The sequence below is a fragment of the Corapipo altera genome, unplaced genomic scaffold (assembly GCF_003945725.1).
Source record: "Corapipo altera isolate COAL_440 unplaced genomic scaffold, ASM394572v1 107b, whole genome shotgun sequence".
In the NCBI taxonomy this organism is placed as follows: domain Eukaryota; kingdom Metazoa; phylum Chordata; class Aves; order Passeriformes; family Pipridae; genus Corapipo; species Corapipo altera.
In genome coordinates this window covers 379,651-394,465 of record NW_020884951.1, presented here as the reverse complement: position 1 = coordinate 394,465, position 14,815 = coordinate 379,651, and the positions used below count along the sequence as shown (strand labels likewise).

The window sequence follows — 14,815 nt, the reverse complement described above, 5'->3', positions numbered from 1 at the left end:
TTGTCTTCACCTGGCACCAGGGTAACTGTTTAACTTCATTTTCTGATGGAAGTGAGAGCTGGCCACCTCTCCCTTGTACCTTCCCTAAGTGTATTCCAAAATGGGTAAAGGCAGGTGCCTGTGGTGTTTGCAGTGTTGATAAGGGAGCTGTGTTCCAAGCAAAGTCTGGTTTGGGTGATACAACACCCCAGCCCTTTGCTGCATGACTGAGCAATGGGGTGGTGCTGGCTTGGGTTCTGGTGGCTGCAGTAATGCCTTTCATGTTGGGAGCATGTAACCCATTTTGGAGACCAGTATGGCTTTAGACCACTGCTGTCTGCTTGTTCCAGCATTCTCCTCTTCTGAGAAATGAAAAGGAAAAGCAAGCAGTTGTTTGGACAACAGAGAAGCTTTTCTAGTGATCTGCTCCCCGTGCTCTGTCATGGAGCAGCACGTGTGCTGCCTAATTTCCCTTCAGGGACAATACTGGTTAAAAAAAAATAGCCCAAAACAAAACCAGAAATCACTTTGATTTTGGTGAAATCACACGTTTCTGATTAGAAACATGTCTCTCTTCTAGGAGAAGGGTGGTGTTGAGGAGATAAAAATCAAACTGCAAAAGGCTGAATTGTGACAGCAGGAAGTGAAAAGCTATAAAGCATCAGTTTTTGGCTGGGTGCAAATCCTTCTCTCTGATTGCACATGGGTTTCTTCTGCTGTTCATCTGTCTCCAAGTCTTGGGTAACTTCTGCCAAAGGCAGTCTTGCCTGTGGGAAGCATGATGAGGAGTGTGTGTTTGGTGTCTCATTCTCCTGACTGGATCCTGGTTGATTTGCAGGTGTACTGGATTCGTCTTCCAGAAAGTCGGAAAGCTGGCAGCGACAGCGGTGGGAGGTGGATTTTTCCTACTTCAGGTGTGTATGAACAGCAGTCCAGGCTTTCCAGGAACTGTGCTGGGGGGGATGAAGGGCTGTCTAGGAATCACTGCCTGTTGGGACATGTGGGGCCACTCTGCCAGGAGCTTTGTGTGGCTGTGGATGTCAAAGGCGTGTTCCCCAGACCACATGGATACAGCAGCAAAGCAGGATCAATGTGCATAAACTTCAGGATTGCTAAAAGGTGCAGATCCACTGTGAGATTCATCCTCAGGCCAAGGACACGAGGGGGCTCTTACTGCAGGGGCACCTGAGTGGAGCATGAGGCAGCCCTCAGCTGCAGTGAACCATGGTGCTGCTGCAGGACTGTCTGCTCAGAACTGGCTAATGTACTGAGCCCTGGGCCTGTGGACATGGTGTCCCTGCAGGAACAGCCCTGGATGTCAAGGATTTATCTGTACCTGTGACATGCTTCCTTCAACCTGGCTACTTCAGGAGTCTGGCCAGCACAGATGGGGCTCTCTGTAAAGCACTGGGGAAGAGGAGAGAAAACAGAGGTCTCTCTTTGTCCTAAGCCACTTCTCCTGATTTCTAATAACCCTGGCACTGAGGGAATCTGCTTGGATGTGGGCATCTGGCTCATACATCTTGCAGCAGGCAGAGCAGCTCTTAGGCCCTGTTCAACACTTACCTGTTTGCTCCTCGGGCAAACAGGTAAGTTTTATGTGTGGCTCTGCTTGATCTGCTGAAAGGGAAAAGCTTACTCTGAGCAGGAGGACTTCCACTGCTGAATCACCCTGAGCAGATAAAATAGTTTGTGAGGAACAGGCTATTAATAGCTGTGTCCACCCACAGCAGCAGGAGAACTGCAGAGTCCCACCGATATCCATGGCAGTTGTGAGGGGGAGGTGGTGCCAGCTTTGTGTTAGGGAATAGAGGCTGAAGCAGGCTAAGCTGCAGTGTGTGCCCTGCTGTTTGGGGACTACTGTAGGAGACAGATGTTGCAGGAGAGTTAATACAGCTCCAGGGGTGGTCATCTGTCCAGTTTTTAAGCTGATGTGCCCACTGGACTAGTGTGTGGGAGGTCAGGGAAGGTGAATGGGTGAGGGGGTCTGTTTAGCCATGGTCGTGCAGGAACTTTTTTTCCAATCCTCAAAATTCTAGATTGCAAACCACACGGGATACATCAAAGTGGACTGGAATCTGGTACAACGGGACATGAACAAAGCCAAGGAGCAGCTGAAATTTCACAGCAGTGGTAATAAAATGCCTCCAGAAGTGAAAAGCAGAGTGGATGAGGTGAGACAACTCTCCCAAGGCTTGTGCTGGAAAACAGGATTGACTCCTGAGCTGTTACGGATCTTTCATTATGCAAATACAAGGAGGGAATGCTTGCATGGCAGCAAAACAGGAGAGGTGGCAAAGGCTGTGGGTGTTGTGTACCTAGACTTTAGTAAAGCCTTTGACACTGTGTCCCACAGGATTCTCCTGGAGAAACTGGCTGGATGGCCGGGCCCAGGGAGTGGTGGGGAATGGAATTAAATCCACTTGGGGTTGGTCACTAGTGCTGTCCCAGGGTTCAGTGTTGGGGCCAGTCCTGTTTAACACCTTTATCAATGATCTGGATGAGGGGATTGAGGGCACCCTCAGTCAGTTTGCAGATAACACCAGGTTGGGCAGGAGTGTTGGTCTGCTGGAGGGCAGGAATGCTCTGCAGAGGGGTCTGGACAGGCTGGATCCATGGGCTGAGGCAGCTGGATGAGGTTCAACCAGGCCAAGTGTCAGGTCCTGCCCTTGGGTCACAACAACCCCCTGCAGCTCCAGGCTGGGGCAGAGTGGCTGGAAAGTGCCCGTGGGGAAAGGAGCTGGGGGTGCTGGTGCACAGCACCTGAACATGAGCCAGGGTGTGCCCAGGGGGGCAAGGAGGCCAAGGGTACCTGGCCTGTGCCAGCAACAGTGTGGCAGCAGGACCAGGGCAGTGACTGTCCCCTGTGCTGGGCACTGGTGAGGCTGCTGTTGAGAGGGGAGGGGAGGTCATTAGGTTGGATACTTCCCCAAACCTGAGCAGTGGCATCTCTGAGCATCACTTGCCTTGAAGAACAGAAAGAGCCTGAGGGATTTCTTCTTCTGGGGAGGGTAGGTGGGTGACCTGCTGTTGTTGAACACTGTTGCCTATTCTCTGCCCTGCTTAGGTGATCATATTTCTGAAGAAGAATGTTATCCTGACTGGAGGGTTTGCTGGAGGATTCTTGATTGGAATGGCATCCTAGAAGCTGCACTCGACTCTCCTTTCGTGCCCAACCTCCCCTCCCCTCCTGTACTGCTGTTATCTCTCACTTAGAAGTCAAAGGATGTTGCCAACAGACTCAGTCCCTTCTGCTCACAGGTTCCAGCCCTTATTTCTTACAACGCTGCTTCTGATTTCCACATTTTTCATCAGTCTGGGCTGTCAGTGTGCTGGGATCAGTCTGAAAGCTTATGACTCCCAGTGTATTATTATGATCCCTTTCCCCACAGAATATGCCCAGTCCCAAATCTTCTGATGAGTTGCAATCTCATAAACATGTAGTGGCAGAGAAATCTTTTAAATGTGCTTTTCCACAGACGCTCAGGACTCTCACATGCACACTTGTCTGCCAGTATATGTGTACAACAGCTGTCAGCTGTTCACCGTTTAGCTTTCAGTATTCCTGCCCTGGCACCTGGAAAACCTGTGCTTCCCTCTTCACACAGGTGGTCTGTGCAATCCAAAATGTGGTTGGCTGTCTTGGGGTGAATGCAGAAGTGTCAGGGCACAGCCTGAGCTGTGTCCAGGGCAGGTAAATAAGGATTCTCCTGCCCTCCCTCTGCCATTGCACTGCACAGATGGCTGTTCTGCTTCCTCTCTGCTGTTAAATTTCCCCGTACTGGAACTGCAGCACTGCACTGCTGATGGAAACTGAGTCTCCAGGCCCTTTCCTCATCATGCTTTCTGAAAGCCACCAAGCTCCCTGTGCTGTAGAGCACCTTCTTATTTGCCACCTGACTGCTCAGCCTTTGAGGGTCTCTCCTTTCAGCAGGCCCAACCTGTCTGTGTCAGGCTGGTGTTTCAGCTGTGCCACTTACTGGAAATCACCCTGGGCCTCTGACCGGTGTTTCTGTGTCTGCCATGACCTTCTCTGGTCACTTTGGCATTGAAGAGCAATGGTGTAACCATGTGAGGCAGGATGGTAGACGGGAAATGCATCCCTGCTTGGGGTACGTTGTACTGGGCCAGGGTTGCCAGCTCTACTGGAGCAGGAGGATGATGTGAAATCTGGAATTGAGTCCTTTACCTGTCTCTGCAGAGCACACACTCCATCTCCCTGGCCTCTGCAAGCAACTGAAATGACAAAACTATTGGGAAAACCAGGTTGTAGTCTTGTGGGAGTGGCTCATTTGCATACTTTCTGCCTTGGTTATGTTCCTTTCTTCTTTGTGTTTGCCATTTCCACAAGAAAGGCTGCTTGCTTAATTCCATCAGCTGCAGCCCTTCTCCTGCAGGTGATGAGTCAGCCAGGTGCAGAGCTCAGCTGTTTTTGGACAGCCTGGTCCAGTGCAGCTGTGTGCAGAGAAGAGCTCTACTAGAATTTCCATGAGAGAAAATTACAAACAGAAATCCCTCCGAGGTATTCTGCAAGCATGGAGGTTTGCAGGCCAGCATAGTGATGTCCTCCAGCAGGTACATGTGGGAGTTCTGGCCCAGAATGTGGGGTTTTATGGGAAAGTCAGCCCATCCTTCAATGGGAAACACGCTGGGAACAGTGACACTCGGGGGTGATTGGTTTGCAGCACCTGGCTCAGCAGCTGCACCCCATTTCCAGTGCTGTGTGGTGCATTTGTGATCTGCTGCTGGTGCCCTCAGTATGGCTGGAAATGGGATCTTCCCCTGAGAGCTGCTGGAAGAATGGGTTCTTCCACCAGAGGTTTTGGAATGAGCACTTGCAGTTGTTAATTTTGTTTCAGCTCTGAAAGTGAAGTGTCAGGGTAGCAACACGGTGGTTAAACTGAGGTTTTCTCTCCTTCAGAATCTGAAAAGAGGCTGCAGATAACCAAGAGACACAAGCTGTGTCTTTGCTCCTGTCCTGCCACACGTGGCCAAGGAGAATGAGGGAGCATCTGGGCTCACATTCTTTTAACCATGGCCTTCCTAAAAGCCATCCAGGACTGCAGGGATGATGTGATGCAGCCAGTAGGTCTCCAGTAAATTGGTGTTTGGCAGTGGAGTGACAGATGGTGGTGGTGGGTTTTGGGTTGTTGTGGGTTTTTTTCTGTAGTACCTGCGGAAATGAATGTTCATGAATGGATACATTTGTCTTGCAGAGTATCCCTTGTTCCTGTAGGGAAACAGCATTGCTGCCCTTTAGCTGGGTGGGCTGCATAGCACAGCTTCTTCTGAGATGCACTAATGTCCACAAAGCTCAAAGCAAATCACTAACAGACCTTAGGAATGTTTTCCAGGCTCAGATAAGTCACTATTTCTGCCCAGCCCTAGGGAAGGGTGTACTGGGTTCTGGAGTCCCAATTTGCTGCTACGGAGAGAAATGGCCCAGAGAGGGAGCTAAAACGCCTCAATTGCTGCTGGAAGGAGAAACAAGTAGCAAGTTCTCGTTGAGTGTGCTGTGATTGGGCTTGTGGCTGGCACCGTTTGATGCTGTGGGTTCACAGTCAAAAGCTTTGATGCCGAATCAGCCTCTGTGGGGGTGCATTTTCATTGTTGCAGGTGCCAAGATGAGGTGTCCCTCCCCTCCCCACTCCTGCTCCTTCTAGTCTTGTTTAAACAACTTCTGACATCTGTTACAGTGCGAGAAGATTTCAAACACATTAAGCTTTTAAAGTGGTTTTATATATTGTATGTAAATGCTTGTTGAAGTGATATTTTATTAAACAGTTTTGCTCTAATAGCTTCTGTGTGCGAGGTCTGTTGGATTATTGGGAGCCAGCATGTTTTTGTCTCACTCTGTGTGTTGTGCTTGACTCAGGGCAGCAGCTACAGCCACTCCAGCAGCAGGAGTCTGGGATGTGCCCAGGTGGCCAAGGTGGCCAACAGCATCCTGGCTTGTGCCAGAAATATTGTGGCCACCGGGACCCCCTGACAGGACAGTGGAGCCAGGTGGGGCTCAGTCTCCCAGGTAACAAGTGACAGGACAAGAGAGAAGGCCCTCAAGTTGTGCCAGGAGAGGTTTAGATTGGATATTAGGGAAAATTTCTTCACTGGAAGGGTTGTCCAGCCCTGGCACAGGCTGCACAACAGAGCAGGGTGGAGTCACCATCTCTGGAGGCATTTAAGAGGTGTGCCCATGTGGTGCTCAGGGACATGGTTTAGTGATGGGCTTGGCAGTGCTGGGGGAAGGGTTGGACTCAATCTTAAAGGTCTTTTCCAACATAAATGAGGCCACCAGCCTTCCTTCTTCTATGTGGGTAACCATGGGCTGCCTTAATAAATTCCTCTCCTTGATCATCCTGGCAGCAATCACCTATATTCCCAAGAAGTGGGATGCTTCTAGGGCAGGAGGTGATTCTGTTGCCAGCCTGGGTTCAGAGCCTCTGCTGAGCAAGTTTATTCCACCCAACTAGAAATGGGCATGGAGACAAGGCTTTTTATTCTTCTTGGGTGCAACAGAAGCCTAAATATATATTTCTATTAGTGACTTTCTTTGCACTGTTCCTGCTCAGGTAGGGCAAAATGAAAAAAATTAGCTACTTGTCAACATTTGAGCTGCTTCACAACATTGTCACAATTTTCCCCTACTTTTCAAGGGTACTAAACCCCCCTGATCGGTCTTAAGGGATTATTTTTGGGGGGGGAGGGCAGTGGGAAGGGAAGACTAACCCTAAATTATTCTGATCTTCAGCCCCAGTTATAAAAACATCAAGCAGCTTCTATTTAAACATGATGGTATCACAGTGTGGCTCTGGCAGCCACACTGCCCAACAAACCAACCACGCCGAGACCACAACTTGTTCCAGTCGTTTATTTTGTATCATGGTATTTCAGAGTCAGTGAATACAGATGGTTTGCTCTTCTAGGCTTCAATACACACAACTATTGTGCCTAGACCTCAGTGGTCTGTTTATAGAAGCTGTATTTCATAAGTAAGTTGTACTTGCTCACAGCACAAAGTCCTTGATGGCTAGATCTAGTGACAGAGTTAGGGCCTAGTGGGTGTGGAGCCTGATATTGAGGTGCCTGGACTCCTGCTACAGGGGACAGCGAGACAGCTCTGAAGGGCGGTGCAGGAACCTGTCTACTGAGCTCTTCCTACAGGTCACAGGAAATTCTGCTGCGTGGGCGAGAGCTTCTGGAAAAGCCATCTCTCCTGGGGTCCAGACACAGCCGGATTGTGGGTGAGTCTGGAATGCTGTGTGGAAAACCAGTGCCTACAACTGCTTGTTCAGTAAGCAGCGCCTAAGTCAGTTCTTGGATCTAGCCCAGGGCTCTGTGACAGGCCTTTGGGTTTCAGCAGTTTGAACTAGACTGGGTTCATAACATATTGCTTAAAAGGTGTTCAATTAGACATAATTTATAAATTTTGTATCAACAGTCAGATCTTTCAAATGAATATTGCTTTTTTTAAAAAAATATCCTATCCCTGTAGCAATCCCTGAAATAATGTTCCTGTAACATCTTTGTCATGCAAATAGCAGCGTGTAGGCAATTCAAATATAAAATAAACAAGTCTGCCCAGTGGCAAAGGGAGGCACTTAGGCAAAGTGACTTGTAGTCACTCATGATCTATGCAAGACTTAGGAACAATTATCAGACCTGATTCCCACTCTTGAGCTTAAACCACTGGACAGGCAAACGTTGTCTGGAACTACTGCATGATGGCAGCAATACCTTTGTTGTGTGAAGATGGGCTTGTTTCATGTGTCACGTTTAAACTCACTCTTCTGAGCTCATTTCCTGTACCTCTCGCTCCAGGAGCCAGAATAACTTGGTTCCAATTCTCCATTTTAAGAGCAAGGATGGATCAGAGTAAGGTAAGCATTCTAAAAACACTGAGTTGACTTTTCACAGGTGTGATGCAGAGGCAACATAGATGATGTTTTCGTATAGAAGGTACAGTTTGTTAACCAGGCCATCTGTTGGTACTGTTATACTTTTTGGTGTGCCGAACAGTGTGTTCTAGGAGCAGTCTGGCTCTCCTGAAAGTCTAAAGAAGGCTTGAAAAAACACACACGAGCTCTGCAGGTGAGTCCACGCTCCAGCACCCGCTGGAGCTGCATTGTGTTACTGAGGTGGTGGGGGAATTCCTTCTGAAGTCACCTTAAACTTCTGTCTCTCCCTTTCTTCTCTCTCAAACCCTGAACAACAGACGGATCTGCCCTGGGTGTACCGGGCGCAGCACTTCCGCATTTCCTGAAGCACAGTTTCACACTTGGACTCCAGGTAGTTGTTCGCTGGAAGAGATGAAGGAGACACTGAGTCTGCAGAGAGGAACAGGCTTTGATCCCGGAGGGCACACACCCAGCCCAGCTCCTCAGCTGCTGGGCAGCAGGTTTCTCTGACAAGCAAGAACTGCTTTTCATCATTTTCTCTGCTCTACAAAAATCTCTCTTTAGGTTGAGCTCTCTAAAGCTCTGGCCAAAGGCTCTCAGAGAGAAGCCCTGCAGGGATGTGAGCAGGCTGAGTCTGGCTTAATAACCACCTGCCTGTCTGCCTGAGAACACAGAGCGTGCAGAGCCACCCACGCTGCCCTGGATGAGCTCCACAACCACTACATAGCTGCCTCGCCCCCCACCCCCACCACTGACTTTTAAAAGACTAAAAGAAGCAACAGTAGCATAATGTGCTGAGAGCTCCACCAGGTGAGTTAGGAAGAACTCTTTCCCATATGGCTCAGCTGCCTGGGCACAGAGGAATGTTTTCTCTTATTCATTCTCTTACTCATTCCAAAAGGCAAACCCTTTTCCAAGAAGCAACCAACATTTTATTAAAATACTGTCCTCCACAAGTAAAACCCGTTCTCCCCAACTCCAGGTCCCCAAACAGATCATCACAGAACATCCCTCACCCCTGCAAACATTCAGCTAATAAAAAACAGCTGTTAAGGGTCTCCAGAGGGAGACCATCTCATCCCTTGGTGACAGATCACACACACCCAACCCATTCCTGACAGGTATTTGTCTGACCTGCTCTTAAAATGCCCCTGGAGCAGCTCTGCAGTCTTCTCACACAATCCAACTGCTACCTCACTAACCACTCTTACAAGAGCTTTATTATAACTCCCCCTGCCCAGAGCTGAGTCCCAGGACTACACCTGGGATCTCACCACCAGCATGGAGCACATTATTACTAATTATCAGCACACTCTGAGCACGTTATTACTAATTATCTGTTTTGTACTAATGGGGTCTCATTAGTTACAATTAAGGCAATTCTATTAAAATCAGACATTAGAATTTTGTTTGCTTTGCAATTGGGGAATCCTAATGTGGTTCCCTTCCCTCTCAGGGTGAAAGGACAACAAGGTTAAGTTAAAAGAATTAAGTTCCACCAAGAATCAGGACACCAAAGACAAAAAGACACTTGGTACCTTGCAAGCATTTCTGTATTTCACAGGCTTGTTTCTGGCACGGATCCTTCTTGGACATGTTCAGAGAACTAAAATGATAGGAAAATGTTACTGTAGAAACAAGGTGCTTTTCAGGGGGTGGGGAGAAGACAGTGTCCTAAAGCCAAAGCTTTCAAGAGGTCCCGATTTCCCCCACGGTCACCATTCAGAAAACATCTATTGCTGCTTGCAGTTGACAGCCAACACACACAAGAACTCTCTGTGTCAGGCTAAAAGATGATAATGTGGACAATGAATATGGGAAGTTTTATGTTGCTACATTTAAAGGCCTTTTTCTTTTCTCTGGTCACAATGTATCTTTTTCCACTTGGATGCACCAAGATTCCAGCAAAGATTCAAATTAACATGGCTGACTGGTTTTTAACAGTTCTGTTTCTCCAGACCTTATACTAAACCACATATTTAAGGGAAGGCCTTCTCTGTGAGCTCTACACAACCAAGGATTCGGTGTTAGTCATGGAACAACAGCTGGAGAAGGCATTTAAAAAAACAACCAACCAACAAAACTTAGATGTATATGCCCCATAAAGCCAACAAGGAGGGCTTTTTTTGGTTTGTTCCAGGAAATTCCCTCCCTCTGTCCAAAAAACCCCACCACCAGATTGGAGGGCAGCTCCACCTTGTTCAAATCCCTAGAAAGCAGGATTACAGACACTCAATTTGACTTTCTGTAGCTGTGACACCTGTAACTGTGATCCTTTGTGACAGATACAAAGCCAAGCAAAAGCTGGTGGTACGAGCAGTTGAATGGGAGACCTCAACAGGAAAGCACCACTCTCACTAGAAGCAGTGATGGGAGTTCAGCTCCCTCTGAGCCACAGTTCAGCCTCTGCTCAGAGCCAGGGAGCTGCTGCCTTTCCAATTTCTGACAGGTCACCAGCCCACAGCACTTTTCAGTATCACTGGGGCATTATTTCCAGCATCCTGGCCAAACTCCACTTGGGGCAATTACATTCTGCCTACCTAGAACTCCCCCTGACGTTTCACTTGGCCACAATACTCCTCTTCACTGCCTGTCCTAAACTCTTGTGTGATGTTGCTGTGTGTTGTTTAACTGCTTCCACCTCAGAGGTGGCTGCATTTCAGTGGAGAGAGAATCTTTTATTGTACAAAACAGACAATGGCATCTTCCTAGAGCCACTGCTCCTGAAAGACAAAAATTCATATTAAAGAAAGACCGGGAGTAAACAGTGCACAGTACAAAGCAGGGGTAATGTCTGCACATACCAGATTAATCCCCAGGCACGAGTTTAAGCAGCAGTTCTTCAACACCACCAAGCTGTAAGTGACAAGGAAAAGTTCAATACGTCTACAGTAACTGTGCTTGAGCTAATGGACTTCAACAAAACAACAGTCCTTTGCCGTCCCTCAGGGATCTCAAACGACTTCACAAACAGGCATGACTATGGTCTATTGTTGCCACCATCCTTACCATGAGATGGTGCTCTATCTCCCAAACGCGAGAGTTACTATCCCTGTACTGCTCACCCTGGGACAGCTGCCACATGTGAGGCAGCCGGGATGGGGGGAGCTGGCTGGGTCGCAGCGCCTCACCCAGGGGAACCTGAACTCTTTGGATCCGAGCCCTCAGCATACCTTCCTCCTGGGGGAAAGCAACAAACAGAGCAACAATCAGTTACCGGCAGCGCAGCAGAGGCACCTGAGACAGCAATGCCACAACCACCGGGAAGCTCAAAGCACACACTTGCCTCTTCCGCAGCCACGAGCCAGGTTTTGCGGTGCTCATCGCAGTAAACCCCCACGCGCCGCACCCAGAGCCGGACGGGAGGAGCGCCGGCCTCCCCCCCTTCTGCCATCCCTCGGGCACTGCAGGAGCTCAGCGGGACGGCCCCAGCCCGCGGGATGCGCGCATGGCCTCGTCAGCTCCGAGCACATCCACGGGGAGAGCTCCCGGACCTGACACGCAGCTGGTGCACGGCTCGCTGGAGGAGATGCTACGGCCTGAAACGTCCCTAAAAGTCAGCTGGGGAGGCTGAGGTGGTGCTTAAGCCAAGAGAAGTGTCAGGCCAAGTTGTACACCGGGGCACGGGTGCTGTGTGGCATTTGTAAGGCATTCTGGGGCAGAAGGTGCTATTGGTACGGAGTTAGACCCTGTGAATACTGGCTTTGCTCATTCTACTAACAGTCCTATTAACAGTCTTTGTGCAAAATGGGGTGGGGGGGGGGGCGAAATAGTGGTGGTCTAAATTCCAAAAGCAAATCTCGTGACAAGAGGTGGGATGAGCTTAAGGACGAAGATCACTCTGGAGACAAAGCATGGAGCTCGGTGTGCACGACTCTCCCAGCTGGAGCTCGCAGAGCCGTCACCGTGCAGGGTCTTGGTCTCATCTCTCACAGGGCTGGCAGCACTGTCCAGTCACACACAAACTTCACAGGAGCAGCTCTGGAGACTCTTGTCATTCGGCTTTTAGCTGGTCACAGAGAGCCTCCAACACCAGCAGGGCCAGAGGAGCTTTGGGCATTGAGGTGGTTCCTGCTACTGGATTTTTTGTTTAGCAGCACGTTTATCTGTGTGCCAGTGAGGTCAAGCTGAGCCATTAGCAAATGGAGGGCAGGGGAAATGGTTCTCTTTGAGCCCTAGAGGAGGTAATCAAAATGGTACAGTCTTCATCCTTTATCTAGGTTTAAAGTAGAACAAAGTTAAGCTGTAACACATACAACATCCTCCTGCTATGAAGCAGATGCAATATTCTTTATCCCCGTGAAACACAGTGGTCTTCTGAAAACTTGTAAGGTTATAAGGCATATTTCAGACAGGAGCAAGAAAATCTGGGTACAAAATAAAGGAGGAAAAGTCAGGGAGAGAAAAAAAAATTGTTATACATTGGGTTACATATACAACAGGAAATACAAGTCCATGTTGCTTTCCATATCTCACATCAGTTTCTCTATTTTTTGGAATCAAAGGAGCACTCAGCTTTCTTGAGAACAAAACACCAACCACGGATCAGCCTGAACAGCACTGTCACAGTATTTTCATTCCTAACAAAGAAAACTTTGAATGTTCTTTTATGGTTTCTTTTTTCTCCCATTCTGTTTTGTTTCCTTGCTTGATGTGTGGGGATGTGAATGTGCACTCTACAAAGCACCACTGTTCTGAAGACCATCCTGTGATGTGGGGCAGCCATTCCAAGCAATGCCCCAGCAGCTGGACCACTGGCATTTAAAGAAATGTGACAGCAGGATGAGAAGCCTCACAAGGCCTTCAGGAACCAGCTCTGAGGGTTAAAGGGACACTTCTTTAAGTCTTTTCCTTTCTGCTTTACCTGAAGTCGCTTTACAAATTTAAACCCCTGTGTGGAAATCACTCTGCCCAACAGTGAAACACAGCAACTGCCACTGCTCATTTTCAGTCAGCTGAATGTAATCACCCTGGGTGGAATTTGGCCAGGATACTCTCCTACTCTGCAGCAAGCTGCCAAAAGTTCCATCATGACCAAAAATGCTCAAGAACTTGCTTTTATTGCTGGAATTTCGACAGCTCATCATCCCCAGGACCAGAAGGCTCAAGACTCCGGTTACAGAAAAACATGACTCAGTAAGTGAACGGTGCTTCCTACTGCAAGTAAACTCTCCTGGAAGGTCTCCTATCCAAATACTGACCTGGTTCAGCCTGGCTGAACTACAGGCAGGGGGGCTAAAGCACAACATGCATGTTTGTGTTCACTGTGTATGAGGATGGCAGCGGTGACAGACCCAGGACGGACAGAACGAGCTCTCGTGCAGAGGACACTGTGCAGAATGGGCAGAGGTTAATTTGTGGTTCGCCCTTTGCCCCACCTGATTTGTCCCAGTTTTCCCCAGAACTCCACAGCTCTGAGTTCAAAGTTCAAAGGCCCAGTCTGGCCCACTTAGTGCCACAGAGAAAATCTTGGGGTCAGGCAGAACCGTCAGTTGGGGTTTGAGGTGGGACAGGCCTGTCTGCAGCACCCAAACACACCACAGAAACAGGAGATGCCACGAGCACACACTTAGACACTGCACCTGGACACACACACAACTCCTCTTTCTGCAGCTTTTATCAGAAAGCAGCAACAAAGCCTGAAGAAAGACATGGGTGGAAGGAGAAGTGAGCTTACTTATCTTTTAAACAAGTTTTAAACTCGGGTTTCTTGCTTCATAATCTGTTAAAAACCCAACACACTCAACACAAACCCAATCAGCTGAAATCTGCAGGACTGCAGCATCATCCTTTGACAGAGATTTTAATGTTCCCATCAACATAACTGTAGAAGGCTGAGCTGTCTAAAGGGTTGTTTTGGGCAGGTTCAAAGCCTGATCCCTGCAGAGAGGAATAATGCTGGCAGGTATTCTGTCCATCTTAGCACCAGTCTTAGAAGATTAATGCTGTTCTAGGATCTGGGTGGATTTCTGAGCCACACAATATATGGATAAATGTGAAAATGGCCAGAAGGAGGACTGCAGCTTGTGGTGAAGACCATTTATTTGCTTTTAAATCGGGTACATTAAAATATTTTTATGAAAACAGTGAAAGAAATTGCTCCAGATGCTGCTTGGGCCACCCTAGAGCTGGAGCTCAGTGTGCTGAACAAACTGCACCCTTTATCACCTTCTGTTTCAAAAGGCAACTGGGTCAGACTGTTAGAAGGGTTCAGCTGCCATTTGGGCAGCAAGGAGAGGTGCTGCTGACACAGTTACAGCTCCCAGAGCAAGGCTGCCCAGCCCGGCCTTCTGGTGGGGTGTGACAGCTCCCCCGGGGAGCTCCAAGGGTGCTGGGCTCTCCTGAAACACCCAGCCCGGCTCTGGCAACAAGTCAGGCATCTGGTGAGCTGATTGCTGATGTGGGCACTCTCTAAAGCTTCTTGCTGGGGGTCTGTACTCTACTCTGCCCGGGGCGAGCCCCTCTGCCCCCACTGCGCTCCACCCGACCTACTGAGGGTACGGATGCTCACCGACCAGCCGGGCTGTCCAGCCGCGCGGCGAGGGCAGGTCGAGCTTTGGTGGGATCTGAAGAGACAGGGAAACAAAAAGAGGATGACATAATGCGGGGGGAGCCAGGGAGAGGCACGGGGAGGGCGAGAGGCGCAGGGGCCGGGCCGGGGAGCGGGCGCGGGGGGCGGTGCGGACAAGGAGGGCCGGAGGGGCGTGGAGTGGTGGCGCAACACATCGGCAGAGCCCTCGCGCCCCTGCCCGCGCCGGGCCGTGCCGGCGGGGCAGTGCGGCGGCCCCGGGTGGGTGTGCGGCGGGCGCCGGGCCGGGCCCGCCATGACCTACCTGCACCCGCGCCGTGACCGCCGCCGCCGCGTGCGCCGCGCTAAGCCTTCCCCCGCCCCGACACCCCGCCGCCTCCCCGCACGCCCCCGGGGGGGCGGACCCCGCGCC

At 49.7% G+C, this 14,815-nt stretch overlaps 3 protein-coding genes across 10 annotated transcripts; 1 reads left to right on the top strand and 2 right to left on the bottom strand.

The window, feature by feature from the left end:
- The first annotated feature begins 6 nt into the window (after positions 1-6).
- Positions 7-3,328, top strand: FUNDC2 (FUN14 domain containing 2). The gene is made up of 4 exons (XM_027663221.1): positions 7-104; positions 818-893; positions 2,019-2,153; positions 3,047-3,328. Exons 1-4 carry the CDS (start codon positions 46-48, stop codon positions 3,122-3,124), a joined length of 348 nt encoding a protein of 115 aa, XP_027519022.1. The 5' UTR covers positions 7-45; the 3' UTR covers positions 3,125-3,328.
- Positions 3,329-6,833: 3,505 nt separating this feature from the next.
- CMC4 (C-X9-C motif containing 4) lies at positions 6,834-14,754 on the bottom strand. 7 transcript variants are annotated; one of them, XM_027663217.1, is made up of 4 exons: positions 14,708-14,754; positions 14,386-14,440; positions 9,413-9,480; positions 6,834-8,276 (listed from the first exon to the last, which is right to left on the bottom strand). In XM_027663217.1, the coding sequence occupies exons 3-4, from the start codon at positions 9,468-9,470 to the stop codon at positions 8,107-8,109; spliced, it is 228 nt and encodes a 75-aa protein (XP_027519018.1). In that variant the 5' UTR covers positions 9,471-9,480; positions 14,386-14,440; positions 14,708-14,754; the 3' UTR covers positions 6,834-8,106. The 7 variants fall into 7 exon arrangements, with proteins under 7 accessions (XP_027519018.1, XP_027519020.1, XP_027519019.1 ...); XM_027663219.1 differs by lacking the exon at positions 14,386-14,440 and having other exon boundaries at positions 14,708-14,731; XM_027663218.1 differs by lacking the exon at positions 14,708-14,754 and having other exon boundaries at positions 14,367-14,440.
- On the bottom strand, positions 9,428-11,296 carry MTCP1 (mature T cell proliferation 1). 2 transcript variants are annotated; one of them, XM_027663212.1, is made up of 4 exons: positions 11,161-11,296; positions 10,884-11,054; positions 10,679-10,730; positions 9,428-9,480 (listed from the first exon to the last, which is right to left on the bottom strand). In XM_027663212.1, the coding sequence occupies exons 1-3, from the start codon at positions 11,266-11,268 to the stop codon at positions 10,683-10,685; spliced, it is 327 nt and encodes a 108-aa protein (XP_027519013.1). In that variant the 5' UTR covers positions 11,269-11,296; the 3' UTR covers positions 9,428-9,480; positions 10,679-10,682. The 2 variants fall into 2 exon arrangements, with proteins under 2 accessions (XP_027519013.1, XP_027519014.1); XM_027663213.1 differs by lacking the exon at positions 9,428-9,480 and adding an exon at positions 10,538-10,597.
- Positions 14,755-14,815: the final 61 nt, after the last annotated feature.

Bases quoted from the DNA above. Each gene is read 5' to 3' on its own strand.
- MTCP1 (XM_027663212.1), bottom strand. From the start codon at position 11,268: ATGGCAGAAGGGGGGGAGGCCGGCGCTCCTCCCGTCCGGCTCTGGGTG. The intron at 11,055-11,160 runs GCAAGTGTGTGC...GCTTTCCCCCAG, and splicing joins GGCTCGTGGCTGCGGAAGAG to GAGGAAGGTATGCTGAGGGC. The intron at 10,731-10,883 runs GTAAGGATGGTG...TGTCACTTACAG, and splicing joins AGATAGAGCACCATCTCATG to CTTGGTGGTGTTGAAGAACT.
- CMC4 (XM_027663214.1), bottom strand. From the start codon at position 11,198: ATGAGCACCGCAAAACCTGGCTCGTGGCTGCGGAAGAG. The intron at 9,481-11,160 runs GCAAGTGTGTGC...CTATCATTTTAG, and splicing joins GGCTCGTGGCTGCGGAAGAG to TTCTCTGAACATGTCCAAGA. The intron at 8,277-9,412 runs GTACCAAGTGTC...CATCTCTTCCAG, and splicing joins AATACAGAAATGCTTGCAAG to CGAACAACTACCTGGAGTCC.
- FUNDC2 (XM_027663221.1), top strand. From the start codon at position 46: ATGGAAGTGAGAGCTGGCCACCTCTCCCTTGTACCTTCCCTAAGTGTA. The intron at 105-817 runs GTAAAGGCAGGT...GTTGATTTGCAG, and splicing joins CTAAGTGTATTCCAAAATGG to GTGTACTGGATTCGTCTTCC. The intron at 894-2,018 runs GTGTGTATGAAC...TCAAAATTCTAG, and splicing joins GTGGATTTTTCCTACTTCAG to ATTGCAAACCACACGGGATA.